Source organism: Chroicocephalus ridibundus, chromosome 2 (genome assembly GCF_963924245.1).
Source record: "Chroicocephalus ridibundus chromosome 2, bChrRid1.1, whole genome shotgun sequence".
NCBI lineage: Eukaryota > Metazoa > Chordata > Aves > Charadriiformes > Laridae > Chroicocephalus > Chroicocephalus ridibundus.
The window spans coordinates 126,901,669-126,922,088 of NC_086285.1; the positions used below are offsets into that span (position 1 = coordinate 126,901,669).

General features: G+C 43.4%; 1 protein-coding gene across 1 annotated transcript in view; it reads left to right on the forward strand.

The window, feature by feature from the left end:
• XKR4 (XK related 4) overlaps positions 1-20,420 on the forward strand; it is a 232,028-nt gene that overhangs the window by 143,089 nt on the left and 68,519 nt on the right. Inside the window, exon 2 of the mRNA XM_063326879.1 lies at positions 2,237-2,436. Coding sequence (XP_063182949.1) covers positions 2,237-2,436 — 200 coding nt within the window. The remainder of the gene's footprint in view (positions 1-2,236; positions 2,437-20,420) is intronic.

Sequence of the window (20,420 nt, forward strand, 5' to 3'; positions counted from 1 at the left end):
CAAAAAAACAAACTGCAGAAGGAAATCCAAGTCTTACCTGTCCCCATTGTGCAGCAGGACACTAATGAGAGGTCTAGAAACAATTCAGCTGACTGTGACTGAAAACCTGGGGGTCCAGCAGACCCCATTAGCAGAACTACGTGGCAAAAGATGCCTTTCCAGCTCAGCGGCTTCTTTCAGATCTGGGCAGCAGGCCATCTCACTTTACCTAACCCTGAGGACATCGGAGAGCCCCTGTTATCCCATCAGACTCTGACCCGTCTAGACCAGCTCAGTGTTTTGCACGAGACTTAGAGTTGGTGTCTTGTTTACTGTACCTCTGTGGTCTCGGGCTGTGAGCAGTTCATTGCTGCTTCACTCCCACATGGGACTTTGATAAAATTCAAAGCCACCTGCTGTGATTTTAATTTAAATGTGAATTTAATGTGTTTTCCTTTTATATTGCTATGATGTGCACTGTCAAGAGAAATGCTGCAGGCTCAGATCTGGCCTCTCAGCTGTTTCTCTGTGCTACTCCCTGGTTTTGTTTGGTGCGTATTCCTGAGTAAAGCTGCTGCTCCGCAGTGGTGTGTGCATTGGGTACAAGGGTTCATTGGGTACCAGCACAGTGGTCATTCCTTCAGGGGGCAGCTGGAATCTTGGGCTGTTCTGCCAGTCAGAGGCCACAAATCTTCTCATCAGTAGAATATACCACCAGAGTTACAAGTGAACAGAAGAGGCGTGAAGGGTTGCATGCAGTCTATATTTAAAGAAGTGCCACAATTCATCGTGCTCCACCAGTTATGAAAAGGGTTTTAAGACAAGGACTTGTGAAAAGGAGGAGAAATACTGACGTGTTTTATCTTAACTGATTAAAACAATATTGGAAGTGGTTAAAATTTACCAAAATTTTTCCTCACTAGAAAATATAACCTCACTGGAAAAAAAAAAAGTGCTGTGAAAATATATTAAAATGATCATAAGGAAATGCTTTCAGGACCAGGACGTGAAAGATACATCGAGAAAAAGAGAAACAGAGATCCACATCAGTTAGTAGCCCAACGGGGCACTGCGGTAGGACACAAGTCACCCTGATGCAAGACAGTATCTTAGTCTTCAGAATTTTTCATTAAGTGAGACTGTTTTTTCAGCCAGCCTGAATTAGTTTTGAACTAAAATTGTGGGAGCAAGATGGGAGCCTGGATTTTCTTACACGGAATAACAGAGAGCGGATTAGAATAATAGAGCAGATCAAAGGCCACCCAGAGGGGTCGTTGTGTTGTAACACAGGTGTCTCATGGGAGGCCGCTGCAAGCTCTGCAAGGGCCACGAAAAGCATCTCAGCAGCCGGGTGGCTTGGCCACCATAAGACATCCCTTGCTTCCTAAAACCACTCATTTGCTCCTGCGCCCGCTGACATCTATTTAATTGGCTGGTCGCCAGGTGTTTGTCCCCCTGCTTGCACAGGCCGCCAGAGCTGACACGTGCTTTCTGACCCTTAACTTCTCTCATCTGCTGGTTACTGCTGCCAGCAGCAGCAGCCTGTTGGGCTCTTGGCTCCTGCTGCTTCTTACTGCTGGTGCTGCACGGGAGCTCTCGTAGTGAGTCACTTCTAATCACCAAGGGAACTCGCAGCCAGATCTCCGCTCCTCCTAAAATAGGAACTCACAGCTAGATCTTCTCTCTTCCTAAAATAATCAAACTATGAGGAAAAGCACTATACATTTGGCAGTACCTGATATATGACATTCAATGCATTAGATGGGTGGAAAAGCAGGACGATGAGCTCAGCCATAGCAGGGCTGCAGGCCAAGACCACCCCAGGCTTGCAGTGCGGGTGGTCTTCCGAGTCCACATAGAGGCGCACAGAAAGGAGATCAGTCCTTTGCAGGTTCTGAGTAGGGACCATTGCAGAATCAACATTTTTCCCCCCATTATTTGAAAAACCTCTGAGGGAGGCCATATAATCAACACATGCCCCTTATATTTCAATTCAGAATACTGGGTCCTTGAAAGTAACACTATTTAACAAATAAGACAATGCTAAGCTTTTAAAATGGTTTTATGAAGGAAAGTCTTGTCTTCAGTTTAGCTTACGCTTATCACAGCAACTATTATAAATTGCAGTATGATATTCCTTTTAAAAGAAAGTTCATTATTTTGAAGTACATTGAAAAAACGTTGGTTATTTTCAAGCAGAAGTGTTACCTGTAAAATGTCGTTCTGCATTTCTATAACCTCTTTCTTTTATTTCCAGGTATTTCCACACAATATACTTGGGTATCCGGAGTCGACGGAGTGGAGAGAATGACAGGTGGCGGTTTTATTGGAAAATGGTGTATGAGTATGCAGATGTGAGTATGCTGCATTTGCTAGCCACATTTCTGGAAAGTGCACCACAGCTGGTCCTGCAGCTCTGTATTGTTGTACAGACTCGCACACTCCAGGCTCTCCAAGGTAGGGGTTCATTTAATCTATTTGTTTTTTATCATTTTAGGAAGATGTCATTTCTATGCATACGTATTTATCCTTCAAACTGCTGTGTGCCGTGTACTGCTGGCATAAGAGCCGATCTTGCCTGCTAGCAGCTATTAAGCTGTTAACAATGACTCTGTCAAGAAAGCCTGTGCTGTTGGAGCTTTTTTAGCCTTTCTTATTGGCCCTGGGTTGTGGGTAGGATTTATAATGTTTTGCTTTCTGCGTGTCCTTGTAATAGAAGAGTTCTTCTGATTATCCACTGGGCCAATGTGAAAATTGCATCAATCAAACTATTGCTCTTCTCCCTATGCTTCTTTCTGTGAATGTTCAAAACCCTCCAAACTGCAGTAATGAGGTTCATACGGTATTATGCAAAACAGAGAACGGCACAGCAGAAAACAGCTATTCTGTGAAGAAAATGCCAGTGTCTATGGAGTGCATGTCCATCAGTTCTCAGACATGTTTATCTGAAATAGTACAAGTCAGCTCCTGAGCATTACAATAATACTCATACCTTCAAGATCTGGGTTTCCTTCGAAGGTTGACGCTTTCAGCAAGCATGATTACTTGATTACTTCTTTCACTAAAATGGTAAATGCATGCATATGTCCTGCCATAGGGTTTTGTCAGTCAACGATACAGATATAAGAATATCTCCTTCTCTGCTGCTCTTTTGATGCTACTTCTGCTTACCTGACAGCTTTCCTTTTGTGTTGCACCATTGTTTTGCCTTATGGCTGCACCTGGGCAGAAATCATTAGCAAGGGAACGAGGCGAATGAGAACTTGGGATCCAGAAGGTGACACAAATGTCATGAGGCAATAAGGCGTGAAGGGAGGAGGGGAGGAGGAGCGGAGGGGCAGAGGGAGGAAGGAAATGCAGCGTTTTTGCCATTCGTTTTTAAGAAAAAACTCATGTGCTTGCCACTGTACAAGATAAAACTGTGGCAGCGCAGCACCTTGCTCCAAGAAGCTCTGGGTTGAGTTAGCTTATTATGAGTAACTGATCTGGTGAAAAAGGACTGGGAACAAAGTGGGTAACCTTCATCCTGGGCGGCTTCCTGTGGATAAATCAGAGGCTTTTCATTTCCCTCCCCTTTGAACTGACGTCTAATAACAGCTGTCCTGCTTCCTGTGTTTTTTGGTTTTGTTTCTTTAGATCTAAAACTCTGTCACCTTAAGGGGAAAAGAAAGCCAAAGTATCTATTTTAATTAGTTGGTGCTCTGTACGAGGAAGGTTGCCTAAGCACTTCCTACAGCTATTTCTCAAAATGATACTGCCCCACACCAACCAGTCCAAACTATTATAATTCAGAAGAGGGTATTATCACTTCAAGAAGCTTTCTCCCCCCAGAAAAAGAGAGTCCAGAGAGAGGCTTAGGAGAAGAACATAGCCAGAATACTGTATGGTCAGCTGTAATTTAGCTATCTTCATAAACTGTTAATACAGAAGGCCTCTCGCCCTCATTTTAGTGCAATAACAGATCTGTCTATGAGAAATGTGCTGGTGAGTAGGCACTAAGCCTGCGATGTACTCTGCAAGTGGTAGTTAATTAGAGAAAACCCAAAATGCTTCAATTTAAAAGGCAAAAATGGTTCCTGAAGCCTGCAGTCAGCTCCGTGAAATCTATGTATCAGAAACCAGAAAAGAATAAGACTATAATTATGGATTTCAGCTGAAAAGGATGAAAATATTTACACATCCTCTCTTCCCCCATTTTCTTCCATCTTCCAAAGAGAAAAGGCTCCTTTTAAAAAAACTAAAAAAATTAAACAAGGTTGTAGCATTTCCTTAAACAGTAGTACCGTTATATTCTCCTGATGAAAGCTAATATGTTTTAGTACATTGCCAGCTGTGAAAATCCTTTTTCTGTTCTCTCTCTGGTTTTAAAGACATGTTAAGGATAATGCATTGTGCTATAGGATGGTAGATTTGCTGTGGGGCTGCATAAGGAGAGCATAATTTCCCTCAGTGGTATCCGGCTACAACTGGGTGTTTTAAAAGGCCTAGCCATAAAGTATATGCTTCGGCTGGCTGTCCGCTCACTCAGCCTGTTATAGAGATTTCTAACATGGATCAATAAGCAGAGTGTTTGATTGATTTTCTTTGTTTAGAGAACACTACTTGTTTTTTATTGTTATCCTTTTAGTTCTCTGTCCCACAGGACGAAGTTATCATGGCAATTGATAAGTGCCATCGCTGGTCCACATTCTTAAAAAGTATACTTCCATCACAAACCACAAATTTGGCATGGGAAATGAATGATACTGGAAATCTTTTGGTCTACAAGCAGGGTATTTCTAATATCAAGCCATTAATGTCCTCAAGAAAAACTGATAAATATTTTATTTAGGAAATTGCATATTTTGCATTCCAAATGGACCAAAATAGCATCATTCCCAACAGGAGAATGCTGTCAATGTGACTGAAGAGTCCCCGTTTTGCAATGTGTGTTGGCTGGGTGTAGATTATTTCTTATTTCCATCCTTAAACACTGCTAATCAAGGTAAGAAGTACATACAGGCAGGTACATACGTCCTTATGAAGATCAAGCAAAATATTGCGTGATGTGTGTGAAACCTTCCCTCTCAGTCTTCCGTCCACTGCAGAGAGGGCCACTCCAAAAGCCCAGAGGATGCACCACAAGGATCCTTTAGCACTTGCCTGGGCTCCCCAAGCATGAATTAAAAAACTGCAAGGTAAACTTCTAGCAAGGATTGTGTACCACTGTACCATGACTGCCGCAGCAGAGCACTGCTTATGCAGGAGGCCACAGAAAGTCATTGTGGAGTGGCATCTCTCTTCTGCGTTGGCACCCAGAGAACCCTGAGTATCGATAAAACAATCTCTAAATTATTATCTAAAAATCTAAGATTTCATCAAAACTGGCACAATTAAAGGTGATGATCATTCATATTCTGCCTACAACGAGCAGCCATGTCCCTCCCAGAGTGGAAGGAGAGAAACGGCTTATGCGGGAAGCTGATGATGTCTCAGGGCTAATTCCTCAAGAAGATGAACAACTTCAGTATGTTGCTGGACTAAGCTGGAGCTGGTCTAACCCTGCTATTACCTCCACCTTTTCCACCCTGGTGGTTCCTTTGTGTTTGAAGAAATATCTACTCTCTAGAAGACAGATGGGCCTTGAAAATAAGTAATTCCTCAGTCTTTTCCTCATGGGAGTCTGTTTCCTTTCCTTTCTCTTCATGTGCTCTGAGCAGAGCACTCCCACAGCAACTTCTCTGCTGAGCCAGCAGCACTTCCAAATTGTATTGGTTTTTTTCTTTTTTTGGCTTTTTTTTTTGTTTCTTTCTCCTCTCCCTTAGTTACTCTGTAGGAGGGTCATCTCCTAAGCAGCTTCATGGTGGGAGTCACTAGCTTCGCCAGTCCTATCCTGGGTGGGAACTTTACGAGGAACGGGGCAGCTCTGCATGGGGGAGGAGCAATGGCAGAAAGTCTACTGAAACAACTGGTGCTCATCCGCATCCGTCTGTTCGCATAAGGGCATATCTGTGGACAGAAGTGTCTGAACCATCCACAGGTGAGCTAGTTCAGCTCCCAGAAACAGTCTAACAGCCATATCCTGGAGGCCAGGGTGGGCACCTGATCTCAGTGCCAACCTACATACACCAACCACCTGAAACTCCTTGTGGACCTGGGCCCCTCGCCCCTTGTTTTCAGTTGTGCTCCCAGGGCTGTGCAAGCAGGTCCTGCACTGGATCTACCTCCAGGTCACAGGGAACTGAAATACCAGAGTTGAAAGTGTTTGGATTATTGGATTACCCAAATAAATTCAGAAGGCTGCAAGTAATTCCCTTAAAAATGCCTCCACCCTTCAAGCCATTTAGCAGAGAAGCGGTAGTTTCGCAGTCTTTGCTATAAAAACAAACTCTTCCACGATAAACTGACATAGACTAAATATTAGGCAGATTTGCTGACACAGTAAGATCAGTCTAAAGGCTACAAGACTCTTCCTTGGTTGGGTCCCTGGACATCCAGCATAAGTGGCCACATCTCACTGCATTTGCTCTGCTGTCCCGACAGGTCTTAGGACTGACAAAGTGACAGGCAGACCTGCACTGGCAAGTTGGCTCAGTGGGGTTATTCCGCAGTCACTTGAAGCCAATGTACCTGCAGGCTGCCCCTGAAAATCTGTGATTTAATGATGGAATTTCTTGCTGGCACCTCACCCAAGCTGCGTGCTCCGGTCACGTCACTGGCATTCCCATGGCTGCACACCGGGTCCCTTGGACACGTTTGTTTTCCGCATTGCTTACTCAGTGGGATCCAGCTGTACTCCCTGGGGCAAGGGGGTGTCACACGACTGGTGGTGCCAGCCCTGGGTAGGCTGGGGGAACACGGGTGGGTGGGGAAGGTCAGGGCCGTTCCTTTCTGTGGCACCTTGGTTTGGAATCACGCCTGCAGACTGGCAGTCATGCCTTGGCACTCCCCTTTTACTTCCTTCGATTTTCCCACTGTGCCATTTGATTTTAGAAAGACTTCCCATCTTAAAATTAGTAAAAACCAGCAAGCGAAAAATCCTGCTGATCATCTGATTGGAAAGGGACTCCTATCCGTTAGCATAGCGTCACCTTACTCAAGGGCATGGTGTTCTAGCTGCTTCTAGATGAGCAGATAGACAAGATTACTTCCTGGATTTACCACAGATTTCATTATTTATGCTGTATTAATTAACACATTGTTTAAATTATAGATTAGCTTCTCATTCCTGTTTACTGCATATTATGCTGGCTAGTCAGCGCTTGACATTTTTTTCTTCATCAGCCCCTGGGGGGTTTGTTCTGGCTTCTCCATACAGTCCTATTAATCAAAGTCTCTATCAAAGTTTAATCAAAGTCTAATCAAAGTTTATATCATATAAAGCTGCAGTTCTTAATATAGACTGATGGTAGTGTAGAAGCAAAATGAGAAGTTCAGAACAATTTATAAATTCATCAAGTTTCATTGAAGTCACCCCACTCCCATAGAGCTGCTGGATTCTGCTGAAACTGCATTTCCACAAAATCTCCCCGGACGACCATTTTCCCATTTTCTGCCAGCTGTGTTGGAAACTCCTGCACTGTTCATATGCCAACACCGCAGCCAGCGTACAAAAGTTCATAGTGACACCAAGCATCGCTCTCCAGTCCTTCTAGCCCAAACAAATTGCTGTTCCTGCCTGAACTGAACAAGTTCAGAGACTTGCTAGGAGTTTGTGACGTGGCTGATAGGTCCTAACTTTATCTGGCAAAAGGAAATTATGTGTTAGCTAGTTCATTAAAAAGTCCTCTGGCAAAGCTCATCCTCATGCATCAGGAATTCAAACTCTTTTCATATCAGCGCAATAAACTGACATTCATTTAAGTCTTTACAATTTTTCATGTGAGGACAAGGCTATGCTTTTACATGGCTTTTCTTTTTATATGACCTTCACAGCAATTTTGGATTGCTCTGTAAAGGGCTGCCTGCATTTGCAGTGCTCTTTAAATAAAACAAATAAATAAATAAATAAATAAATAAGAACAGGAATTCTGGTGTAAAATCTTACACAATTCAATGTATATTTGTATGGAAATAAGGTGCAGCGCTTGAGTTCTGGGCAAGCTGCCACTGCTTTTCTCTGTACTGACAAGGTTCTGCACCACTGCAGTCCAGCACCCAGGCTTTCCAGAGGGAAAGAAAAGCAGAGCAAGCAATAGTCTGCCTGCAACTTGGCGAAAAAGATTTTCAGTGACAAGGATGAACAAATATGATATACTATGAAGTGAATGTGTCTTCTGCAAATGACTTTCAAACTGATCTGTAGGCCCCTTTGCAAATCTTAAAATGTTATCTTGCACTCATTAGGATGGAGGCATCGTATTAGCACACCCTGGCTTCTGATAGGACAGAAGAGGACTTCCTGAAGGCGATCATGTCATATAATCCATTTCATAACCTGATTACAATCTTAAAACTAGTTATACCCTTTGTATCTAATATGCCAGTTGGAAGTTTAATTCTCTGATTGATAGAGACCTGCTGCTGCTGTCCTGCCTTTTTAATTTCATCAGCAGCATGTCCCTATTTATTCTTGTGCCATCCCTGTTTTTACACTTGTTCCCTAAGGAAATGAGCTTCATGTGATTATGTAGTCCATTTCTGTCCTTCAGTCCTGACTTTTTAGAACTTCTGATCCTTTGCACTGTTTCAATCAAATATAAAAGAACAAGCAACACCTCAAAGATAATTATGTTTCTTTAAATGTTGTGAAAAAAGCAGCCAAGTCAGAGGAAAAAAAAGACAAATGAGAGCCTCCACTAAAGGGAAGAGCAGGCAGACTTCAGCCGTTATTCTTTTTGTCAGGCACCAGCCACCAGCCAATCCAAATATGCATCCTTCCAGACAAGGCACTGCACTGCTATCCCTGTCCAGTGGGACTATTGTGATAGACAGAGGGGATTAGGGAATAAGAGGCACTTTGATGGGAAAGTAAGAATCATTCCTCCTGCTGCACGTTCTCTCATCTTACGAGAGGTTCTGCATTCTCTTGATGGTCTTCATAGACTTTCCCTTCATCAGTTCCAGTCTGAATTCATCTTTGGTGAATATGGATGACCAAGACTGTACAGAGTACTCCATGTTACATTTCTCCAGAGCTCTCATATTTCTCATGGCAGTATCTCGCTAGGAAGGATCTAGTATTGTAATTCCCTGTTGACTCAGGCATCGTACTGGTTAATCCTAGTTATTTCATGATCCCTTAAAACACACAGGCTCTTCTGGTGTCATGTCACCCTGATGAGGATTCAATTATATTAAGAAATATTATTAGCAACTAAATGCACGTAATGAAATTTCATCTCACTTCTACTTTTCCAGCCTGCAAGGTACTCCTGATTTTTCCACATATCACTCTCATTTTCTGCATTGATAATGTCTCCCAAAACCTTATTAGTATATTACTATTTAAAACCAAGGTCATGAAGAGAAATATTCAGACAAGATTGGTTCCAAGGGTAATGAGTACTGAAAAAAGTAATTGTAATCCTACTCAAGACCAAGGGTTTTTCAATAGCATTTCAACATAATCCTGCAGTATCTTTCTTTAACTAGTTCCTTCACCTACCTTAGCTATCTTCTGCTAATCCCCATCTTCTCAAGTTTCTCACCAGTACTTTCCAATTAGCATGGTAATCACCATTCTGCCAAAGTTGTGATAGATCTGACACATTTTATTTGTTGAGAAAGGGGTTACAAAAGAAAGATAACAAGTTAGCCTAGACTCTGTGGCTCTCATGATCTGTCTCAGTGTCCAGATGGAGACTGGTGGCAAGTCGGGTCCCTTAGGTGTTGGAACCAGTACTGTTTTATATCTTCATCCATGACATAGACAGTGGGATCAAGTGCACCCTCAGCAAGTTTGCACACGTTTGGTGTGATTGACAGGCCTGAGGGACAGGATACTATCCAGAGGGTCATGGACAAGCTCAGGAAGCGGGCCTGTGTGAACCTCATGAGGTTCACCTGGATCAGGGCAACCCCTGTTTTCAATATAGGCTGGGCAATGAAGAGATTGAGAGCAGCCCTGAGGAGAAGGACTTAGGTATACTGGTAGATGAAAAGCTGGACATGAGCCAGCAATGTGCACTGGCAGCCCAGAAAGCCAACTGTATCCTGGGCTGCTTCAAGAGAAGCATGGCTAGCAGGTAGAGGGAGGTGATTTTGTCCCTCTACTCTGCTGTGTGTCCAGCTCTGGGGCCCCCAATATCAGAAGGACATGGACCTGTTGGAGTGAGTCCAGAGGAGGCCCATGAAGATGACCAGAGGGCTGGAGCACCTCTCCTTTGAAGACAGGCTGAGAGAGCTGGGGTTGTTCAGCCTGGAGAAGAGAAGGCTCCAGGGAGACCTTATAGCGCCCTTCCAGTACCTAAAGGTGAAAGATGGGGAGGGATTCTTTATCAGGAAGTGGAGTGATAGGAGGATGGGTAACAGTTTTAAACTGAAAGAGGGGAGATTTAGATTAAATATCAGGAAGAAATTCTTTACTGTGAGGGCGGTGAGGCACTGGAACAGGTTGTCCGTAGAAGGTGTGTTTGCCCCAACCCTCGAGGTTTTCAAGGCCAGGTTGGATGGGGCTTTGAGCAACCTGGTCTAGTGGGAGGTGTCCCTGCCCATGGCAGGGAGGTTGAAACTAGATGATCTTTAAGGTCCCTTCCAACCCAAACTATTCTATGATTCTAAGACAATGGTCTATCTGGCATATTGGACCCTCTGTTCCCTTCAGAAGGGAGTTGCCTACAACTGTAACCCATATTTTCTTCCTCATGGAGGTGGTCTTGATATAGGGGGTAGGCCATGTCTCAAAAATGAATATCTGGGCTGCCTTCAGTAATATTTGTTCTCCAGCCTATATCTGAGAAACGGGAGTCTGCCATAATGAGACAATTCTCTGCAGAATTTCTCTGTGTAATAACAGTTTGAACATCTCTATCCATATCCAAATTTAACTCTGAACTTCTACAGCAGACTCTTAACAACTTTCCACTAACTTTGCCCAAATAAATTTCGTATGCAAACAGAATCTGTTTTATCAGGGATCCGTTTCTGAAATTTCAGTCCGTCATTCCATTCACGGTCACTGCTTTTACCATCATTTCCGTCTTCTCTGAATACCAGTTCCCCTTCAGTAGCTATGTCTGGGGAGTGATTACAAGTCCATGGTGTTTCTGTAATCCTATAGTGGTTTATGTCCTGCACCCCTGCCTTTATTTCCTGTGTTTCCAGATGTCCTGTCCTTGTCCATTCATCTATCTATAGGTATGATACAACCCCATGCATCGCTACAGGCCTGGGGAAGTGTGGCTGGAGAGCTGCCTGGCAGAAAAGGACCTGGGGATTCTAATTGACAAGTGGCTGAACATGAGCCAGCAGTGTGCCCAGGTGGCCAAGAGGGCCAATGGCATCCTGGCTTGTATTAGAAATAGTGTGACCAGCAGAATAGGGAGGTGATTGTCCCCCTGTACTCAGCACTGGTGAGGCCACACCTTAAGTATTGTGTCCAGTTCCAGGCACCTCAATACGAGAGAGATATCGAGGTGCTGGAGCGAGTGCAGAGGAGGGCAACGAAGCTGGTGAAGGGCCTGGAGAATAAATCTTATGAGGAGCAATTGAAGGAGCTGGGACTGTTTAGTTTGAGGAAGAGGAGGCTGAGGGGAGACCTCATCGCTCTCTACAACTACTTGAAAGGACATTGTAGAGAGGTTGGTGCTGGTCTCTTCTCACAGGTAATTAGTGATAGAACAAGAGGGAATGGCTTCAAGCTGCAGCAGGGTAGGTTTAGGCTGGACATTAGGAAAAAATTCTTCACAGAAAGAGTGGTTAGGCACTGGAATAGGCTGCCCAGGGAGGTGGTGGAGTCACCATCCCTGAATGTGTTTAGGACTCGTTTAGATGTGGTGTTAAGGGATATGGTGTAAGGGAGAACTTTGTAGAGTGGAGATGATGGTTGGACTCGATGATCCTAGGGGTCTCTTCCAACCTAAACAATTCTATGATTCTATGATATGTCAATACAAGTTTATGTAAAAGAACTAATGTACACAATGTGGCAAGTTAGGTTGGAGTATCATCTAGTCCAAACCCTACTTGAAGCAGGGCCATCTTCAAAGATAGATCAGGTTCCTCAGGGCCATGCCTGTTCATGTTTTGTGTGCTTGTGTGGATGGAGATCCCACAGCCTTGATGGGTGAACTATACCAGTGCTCACCACCCTGGTAAAAATTTCTTTCCTTACAGCAGATCAGAATTTTCCTCACTGTGATTTGTGACTGTTGCCTCTTGTCCTTCCACTGTGCACCTCTAAGAAAAGTTTATCTGCTTTTTCTCTATAATTCCCCTTTAGGTAGGAGAAAATGGTATTAGATCTCTCCCCTTGCCTCATACCCCTCTCCACTAGCCCTCTCTCCAGGCTACACAAACCCACCTCATGCACTGTGTGCTCCAGGCCCTAACCAACTCACTGGCCCTCCGCTGGCTTTGCTCCAGTTTGTCAAAGTCTTTCTTGTACTGGGGGCCAGGAATGATATGGTCACGCAGGGCTTTGCCTTTGCAGGTTTTTGTGAGGCTGCTCTCAGCCTGCTGAGATCCCTTTGCAGGGCAGCCCTGCCCTCCAGCGCATCAGCTGCTCCCTTCTGATGGGTCCAGGCTTTAAGATTATTATGAGCCTGAAGGTATTGTGAAGAGAAATTCCTTATGGCTGGGGGGAATGGCAAAAAAAAAAACAAAATGCCCCACCAAAATTACTTTCAGGTTATCTACAGGTTTTTAAATTTAATAGTGGCTCCACGAAGCTGCTAAGATATACATAGTGGTAAAGACAGCCTGAGACACAAAATAGTGCACTTAGTTTCTGTAAGCGTGATGTATTGCCTACACACTGAATTTTATCTGTTGGGGAATGTCAGAAAGTTAGTGGCATATCCTTCTGTTCCATTTTTGTTGTGCTAAAAGCACATTCGCTAAAGAACAAATTCCTAGTTTCGTTTTGGGTTACTATGTTTTCTATGACTGGTACTTTTGTTCAGGGGTGGAAAAAAGTGATGCATGCTTGGCACAGAAAAATCTTTCTTGTGTCTAATATAGCAGTGAGAAATCTCAGTCGTGATTGTATCTTACCCAAAACCTGCACAATAGTGCAAAGATAAGAATTAATGTGAATTCTTCATCATGCAGTGGCCTTTAAAGCTTCAGGCAGGGAGCCAACGTACCCATCCAGCTTCACTCCAAATGCATCGATCTGAAATTTTCTCAGCCATTTTCTTTGTTGACCCATGATATCCTTCCCCCTTATTCATCCTGTACCTTTTGGCTTATGTGCAAAATTCCTCTTTTTGCCAAAATTTACCAGAAGAGTAATCCTTTCTGTTAGCTGAAAGTTGCAGGTCAAAGTGGGACTGCATATTTTAAAATGTGTCTTGCATGAAGTTCAAGTTTAGTTGTATACGGGATATAATACAGGTGATGAAATCACCTGTGGAAATTAGTATCTATACATTATTTTTAGAGGTATTAGTATTTTTCTGTTGTGAATATTCTAGGTGAATATTGAACTACAAGTATCAACAAAACCCATTGCATTCATTTTGTGCTCAGAGTTTTGCAAGTATCAATTAATAGCCAGTGCTACAATCAAACAAAAGGTTTGGTCTGGCATAGGAGGGTCACCACTGCAGACGCCTGCTCACTGGAGTCAGTGGAACTGCTTTCATGAATAAAGACTATTCACTGGATTGGACTTTACAGGACCATTGTTTTACAAAAAGGTATTAAATAGCTGTCTCTTGTGTTAGGCTTGATATTCTACCTAACCTAGTGGGGATACAAATCTATTAAATATATTTTATTAGTTTTTGGTTTCCCTAACTAAATTATAATGACAATAACTTTAAAATCCTTTCTTTTTTCCTGTGGGTGTTATTTTTTGCGCTGCGCCAGTTAATAAAGTGGTAAACTATATTCTGTTCTCTCTATGTAATGAATACAATTTAAAAATGAATCATTAATGGGTTTTGTGCTACACCAGAAGACAGAATTTCTAGTTTTAGTTTTGATTGAGGTATTTAGCCCATCGTTTCCGCATGGGTGGCCACTGTGTTCTCATGAGTTAAACAGCCTGGGCAGGAAGAAGCTCATGATATGAGGCTACTGAATCACTATTGATCCCAGTCCGTTACATTTAATAGACACCGCGTCTGCATGCTCTTTCCCACCCTGCAGACATTTCAAGGTGCAGAGGAATTCTTCCATTCTCACATAATTGAGCCGAAAGCGTGAACCGAATCTTTTCTCAGTGTGTCTTTCCTGGCACAGGCACAAATAGTCCTCCTCCCTGTCACCCTCCAGCAGCCACCCGGGACTGTCACAGGGTTTTGCAGGAGCTCCGGCAGTGGCACCCTCCTGGAGCGCCCACATGGTGTCACCAGGAGGACCCAGAACCCTGCGGCGGGGTCAGAGAGTGGCCAAGGGGCTGATCAGGGGCATCCTGCAGGTGCTGGGCACTGGGGCCACAGGGCTTTTGGGACTCACGTGTGACAGAGATCAGCAGCAGCAAGTCCCCTCTGCCAGTGGCCGTATCGCTCCAAGGCTGCTGCCGCGTCCCCGGCGGTGGGAACAACCGGATGACTCATGAAAAACCACCTGATTCGCTGCCGTTTTCGGTCTGTGAAATTAAATAAACTAACCCCCATCTCAGCTTACTGTTTTATGCTGCGCTAAAATCTGCGGTGGCTCAGGGGCTGCTTCGTGAGCCGTGCTGTCGTCCCCGTCACAGGGGCAAGCGAACGATGGGGTGTACCCCTCCTTCAGCCATCTGCTGCCACCCCTGCATCAAAGCCCTCGGAAAGCTTATGCAACTTCAGGCTGTTTTCAGGTTTTAACGAGTGCCTTCGGTACTCTCGTATTCTCTTTCCTGCTCTGTGGAAAAATGTGTGGAGTGGTTCATTATCACTGGAAAGGTGGACAGATAGGAAAGAGCTGTTCATACACCGTCTAGTCAAATTGGATCTTTCCCAGGTCTCTCGTGCCACAGAAAGGTGTTCAGAGCTCATTTTGAACACCTAGGTTAGTCGTTCTTGGTAATGAAGCTTTTAATAAATAAGATGCCCCAAAGCCATAAAAAAACGAGCTCCGGTGATCTTCTTGATCCTGATTCGAAGTGGCATGGTAGCATTTACTCTCTGGGTGCTCATAGCAGCTTGTCATCCTTATTACCTATATATAGCACAAAACATAACATAACTGCTTTTCTAGGGAACTGGGCTCTTTGCTGGTTTTGCTCAGCAGAAGGCAGAAAACATGCAACGTGAGTCCAAGGCAACGGTAAACTGAAAATGATTTCCTGTGTCTTTTCTTCAGACCCACTGTAGTCCCAGCAGATCTCATAGGCGTGCCGTGAGACCAAGACTCTCATCTAGAGGTTTTTAGTCAGGTATTTTCACCTGCAAGCACAATAGACACTAAAATGGTTTGCAGTAAAAAGTTATTCTTCTAAGTAAGTAATGAATATTTTATATCTTTTTCTTGGCATTTCCTTTAAAAAGCATGATTTTACTTTCCACTCCTATGGAGTCAGTTTTGTTTTAAAGAGCTGTCTCAGAAATGCCTGAAAGTGTCTTGCATGGTGATTCAGCAGGAAAGAAATGGGGTTACAATCATCTCCTCGAGAAGAAATCCAAAGGTGTTTTCTGGTTTTTGATGGTTTTTTTTCCCCCAGACTTTGAATTTCACTTCCTTGATAATGAGGGTAGCAACAAAACTGGGAAGCCAAGGTGGAAGGAGTGCATGATGAAGCCGTACACCTGGCTGACTCATTCCCCACACCTGCTCTGGGGCGGTTCATTTTCACCTGCTTCAGTGCCTTTCCTTGAGATGCAGAGCGGTGCAAGCAAGGGCAGAATCAGGTCTCTGCCTTCGCAGCAGCAGCAGCACATCATGTGGCAGCAGCCTTTGGAGCCAGATGGGTTTTCTGAGCAGAGCATAATGGATTGCAATTGAATTGATATTTTAAGCTAACAAATGTTTAGATCAGAGAGGCGCACAACACAGACGCTTACAATACAAGGCTGATTGCAGCATGACAGAAGCAGCTAAATGCTGTAATGGGGAAGGTGGTGTCAGCATTTCACTTCTAAATTTCGATTCTCAATGACTTCAAACAGCTGTAAAAGTTCACTTTTAGCTGAGGCTTGAACAAGGACATGGGCCAAGACCCACAGCAATCTAAAAAGGGATCCCAGTTCATGTCTGTATGAAAGGCTTCCCTGTATGTAAAAGCTTAAATGTAAGAGGGTAAGAAAATCTGGTTCCCCACAGATAGGGTCCTGTGTTTGTTTCTGAAGCCGAGACGCGAGTGAGGCAGCGAGAACGAACAGAGCTTTGAAAAAAGCTCTTCTGAAAAGATCAACTGGGTAAAACGTACAGAGCTGCAAGTGATCTTTAGGAAAGCACATCAGCCATACTTCACCGCACATGAAAGCTAAAGGACTGGTAAATTGAACGGTGGCAAAATCAAAATTGTGTATAGAGAAACTGCTCTCTTTAAACCTTTAGCCTGTATAAGGTACCCCTTTGTTGTAGAGTATGACTGAGGCCAAGCAACCAGTAAGGGTGACCAAGGATTGAAGAACCTTAATAATAATAATAATAATCATCATCAGAATTCTGACAGCAAATGCTTACAATCCAACCATTTGGGAAGTATTTACACACTTGTATCTTTCAGAGTTCTGTTTCCTGAGGTAGAAAAAGCCCTTTTCTTGATGGCAGGATATTCCTGAACTGTTTATTGTAGAATTTCTTATACCTTTCAGTGAAGTGTCTTGCACTGGTTGTTATCAGCAAGACAAAATAAAGAGCTGGCCTGTGAGTCCAGTGCAGCTGACTTGTCTTACATTCGTTACCACACTTGGGGAACTCTTCTGCATTATGGGCCTTTTTTTTCTCCTAGTCGATGTTTCATCAATAGGGACCAGTCACCAAGACCAAGTCTTTCAGATTATACATTCAGAAGTATTTAAATTGTCTCTGAAGAACAAATTAGGAAGACCAGACACTTAAAACTATCTCCTGTTTTGACAGTCTGGATATCTGTACACACTGTGAACCAATTTCCAGAATTGATGCTAACAAGAGAGTTCTTTAAGCAGCCTTGAAACAGAAGAGACGGATCACAGCATATAAAGAAGTTAAAAGTAAAATTGAAAGGTATTGTAGAAGATGGTTAGACAAATATCTTAACATGAGTAATTTGTAGAACAAAGTCCTTAACCAAGAGAGAATTCCAGTTAGAGGTTTTCACACGTTTTTTTATATAGGAGCCGTACCTGCCATGAAATGAAATAGCACTGCTGGCAAGACTATGGAAAGATGGTTCTTAGATACCAAATTCCTGATCCCAAGAAATGTATAGAAAACTTTGCCAAATGTCTCCACTGCCAAGTCTGGAAAGAGAGAAGATAAAGATCTGGAGTCTGAGGAAAGCTGGAATATAACGAAGAGAACACCAGACTTTTAGATCAAGTGTTTGGGATGCACACCAATAACCTGTTGGTTTGAGAAACACTTTAAAAATTGGGTATCTAAAGTTAGGAAAAGGGATTCATAGTTAAGCACATAAATAGGGAGTCTGCTTTTCAAAAGGATAAGCATTTGTAACTTAAAAAAAAGTTTACACTTATGTGTTTGTAAATATGTTATGTTTATGGAGGAATTGTCTAAATTGACTCAAATGACAGCTTGCCCCATTAAAAACCTGAAATCATATAATGTTGAAATCTGTGAAAATATTTGTGAGTCTTTTTATGATATCCTGTGAAATCTTGTAGTCTTGTGACTAATAATAATCCAGTCACAAGATATTTTGCAATTTACAATACTTTCTTGACTCCATTAATAAGCGCCATAAAATCATGAATGGCTTTTGAATATATATATTTCTTTAAAAAATAATCACAATTAGATTTTTCTTTCATTTTTGCTCCTTTATTGAACTATCTCATGCCCATCAGACTGTGAGCCTACTTATAAGTGGGTCTACATTTTTGCTGCCTGATAAGATGACCAAGAGGAACAAAATCTTTCTTTAAGGATAGTATGAATTAACTAACTAATATTTAGTTTTTGATTGCTTCCCTCATATGGGCACAAAAACATACATACAAATTCATTAGCACTTCACTGGTGAGTGCTAAAATGTTTATTAGTTTTTTTGCAGTGACTGTTTGATGCTGGTTCCAGTTAGGCACTACTGCCCAAACATTCATTCTCTGGCTTATTAGTCCACAGTGACAAATCCTGTTTCCTCCTCCTTCCTGTCCTCCCCTCCATTCCCTCTTGCAAACACACTTTTCCCTCCCTGTCATTTGCAGAAGATGCTGGTTTTAAAGACAATAACATAAATTTTGAAGAAAAGGGAGGTGATGCTTTCAACCAGTATTTCTGTTGTCAAAAATAGACGCTTTAGCTGCCGAGTGTCTTTGCATACAATCATTAAAATATGTTCAGCTCCCTAAAGCCATTACAAAGGCTGTAATGGTACAACTCACAGTGGGTTTTTATCATGGCCTCTCCCAATAGTTAAAGGATGTCAGGTGTCGGATGAGAAGGGATGTATTTGGGTCACCAAACTCACTCTCCTGCAATGAAACACAAAGAAACAAATGAACCAATACTAAGCTACAAAACATAAAACAATAATTGACCAAAATAAGCAATACGTCATCTAACTGTGTCCAAAGTGAGACAAGAATAGGCAAACTGCCCAGAGTGGTTCATGTATTTATGTGTGGAGGGACTCAGGACTGAGATTAGAGATTTCTGGGCAAACAGGCGCTAAATCTCTATTGTTCTCCAGCTGGGGCAAGAGAAATGTGCCCATCTCTCCTCACTCAGGACTGAGAATTCACCCTGCACATGGGCATCCTAAAAGCTATGTGGGTTTGGCAGAAGTCTGCATCTCTGCTAACATTTCCTTTAAACAACTGCGAGGAAAAAGAAGTAAAAATAACAGTAGTTATGTGCATGAGCATAAATTGCTATAGCCTGTGTATTTCCATGTCCCAGTAAGCTTCAGGGTTTCACCAGGGAATGCAAATTAAAACTGACTGCAACAGTTGGCTCTAGATTTTGTTGTCAGGGAGCAGTATTCATTTTCTTCGGTGTCTCATTTCTGTTGCCTTTCTGCTTAAGAGAAAAAGAACAAAAGGAGGTGAGGAGGCAGATCGAGAGCACAGCATAAAAACTAAAATATGCTAAAATTATACCTTCTTGCTGCCACAAAGTGCTATAACCCAAAGATACCGAAAAGCTAGATCTAAAATAGCAGAAATGTGCTGTTCTGAGAGGGGAAGAGAGAGGCAAACAGATAAAGGTACTGGCCGGCAGAGTGCAAGCACATAACTGACCCAGCAGACTTTAACTTACATTTTAATTCTCATCCCTATGCAAGCTTCACTCAAATCTATTGTGAGATATTGTGGGACTGAGTCCTTCTGCAACATTATCACCTCTGCTCCGCTCTGGTGAGACCCCACCTGGAGTACTGTGTCCAGCTCTGGAGTCCTCAGCACAGGAAGGACATGGACCTGTTGGAACGGGTCCAGAGGAGGGCCACGAAGATGATGAGAGGGCTGGAGCACCTCTCCTAGGAAGACAGGCTGAGAGAGCTGGGGTTGTTCAGCCTCGAGAAGAGGAGGCTCCAGGGAGACCTTATAGCAGCCTTCCAGTACCAGAAGGGTGGCTGCAGGAAGGATGGGGAGGGACTCTTTATCAGGGAGTGTAGTGATAGGAGGATGGGTAATGGTTTTAAACTGAAAGAGAGGAGATTTAGATGAGATATTAGGGAGACATTCTTTACTGTGAGGGCGGTGAGGCACTGGAACAGGTTGCCCAGGGAGGCTGTGGATGCCCCATCCCTGGAAGTGTTCAAGGCCAGGCTGGATGGGGCTTTGAGCAGCCTGGTCTAGTGGGAGGTGTCCCTGCCCATGGCAGGGGGGTTGGAACAACTTAAGGTCCCTTCCAACCCAAACCATTCTATGATTATGCTGAAGAAAAGCACGTGGTGCATATCTTTTCTTCCATACAAGATAGCTTTCTAGAACAATTGTAACACCCACCGGCACCATGATCAGTACCCAATGCTCACAGCAGCCTGCAGAAGCATAGCCTTCACTCCTGCTTAGCACTGCCCATGGGGTCCCATCCACACAGGTCACCTCCAGCTGACCCCCCCGATGTAACTCGTGTTGTAAAACCTGTGGGTATTGGGAGCAGTCTCTTCTGCCGTCCATGTCAGTGGCAATGCTCCTGTGAGCCTCAATGAGCATGCCAAGCAGATCTGTGTCCTGCAGGACACCCAGCCTGGCATCGCTCAGGAGCAGGCTGCTCCCCCACCATACTGGGTGCATCGGAACAAGCCCAGGGGTACA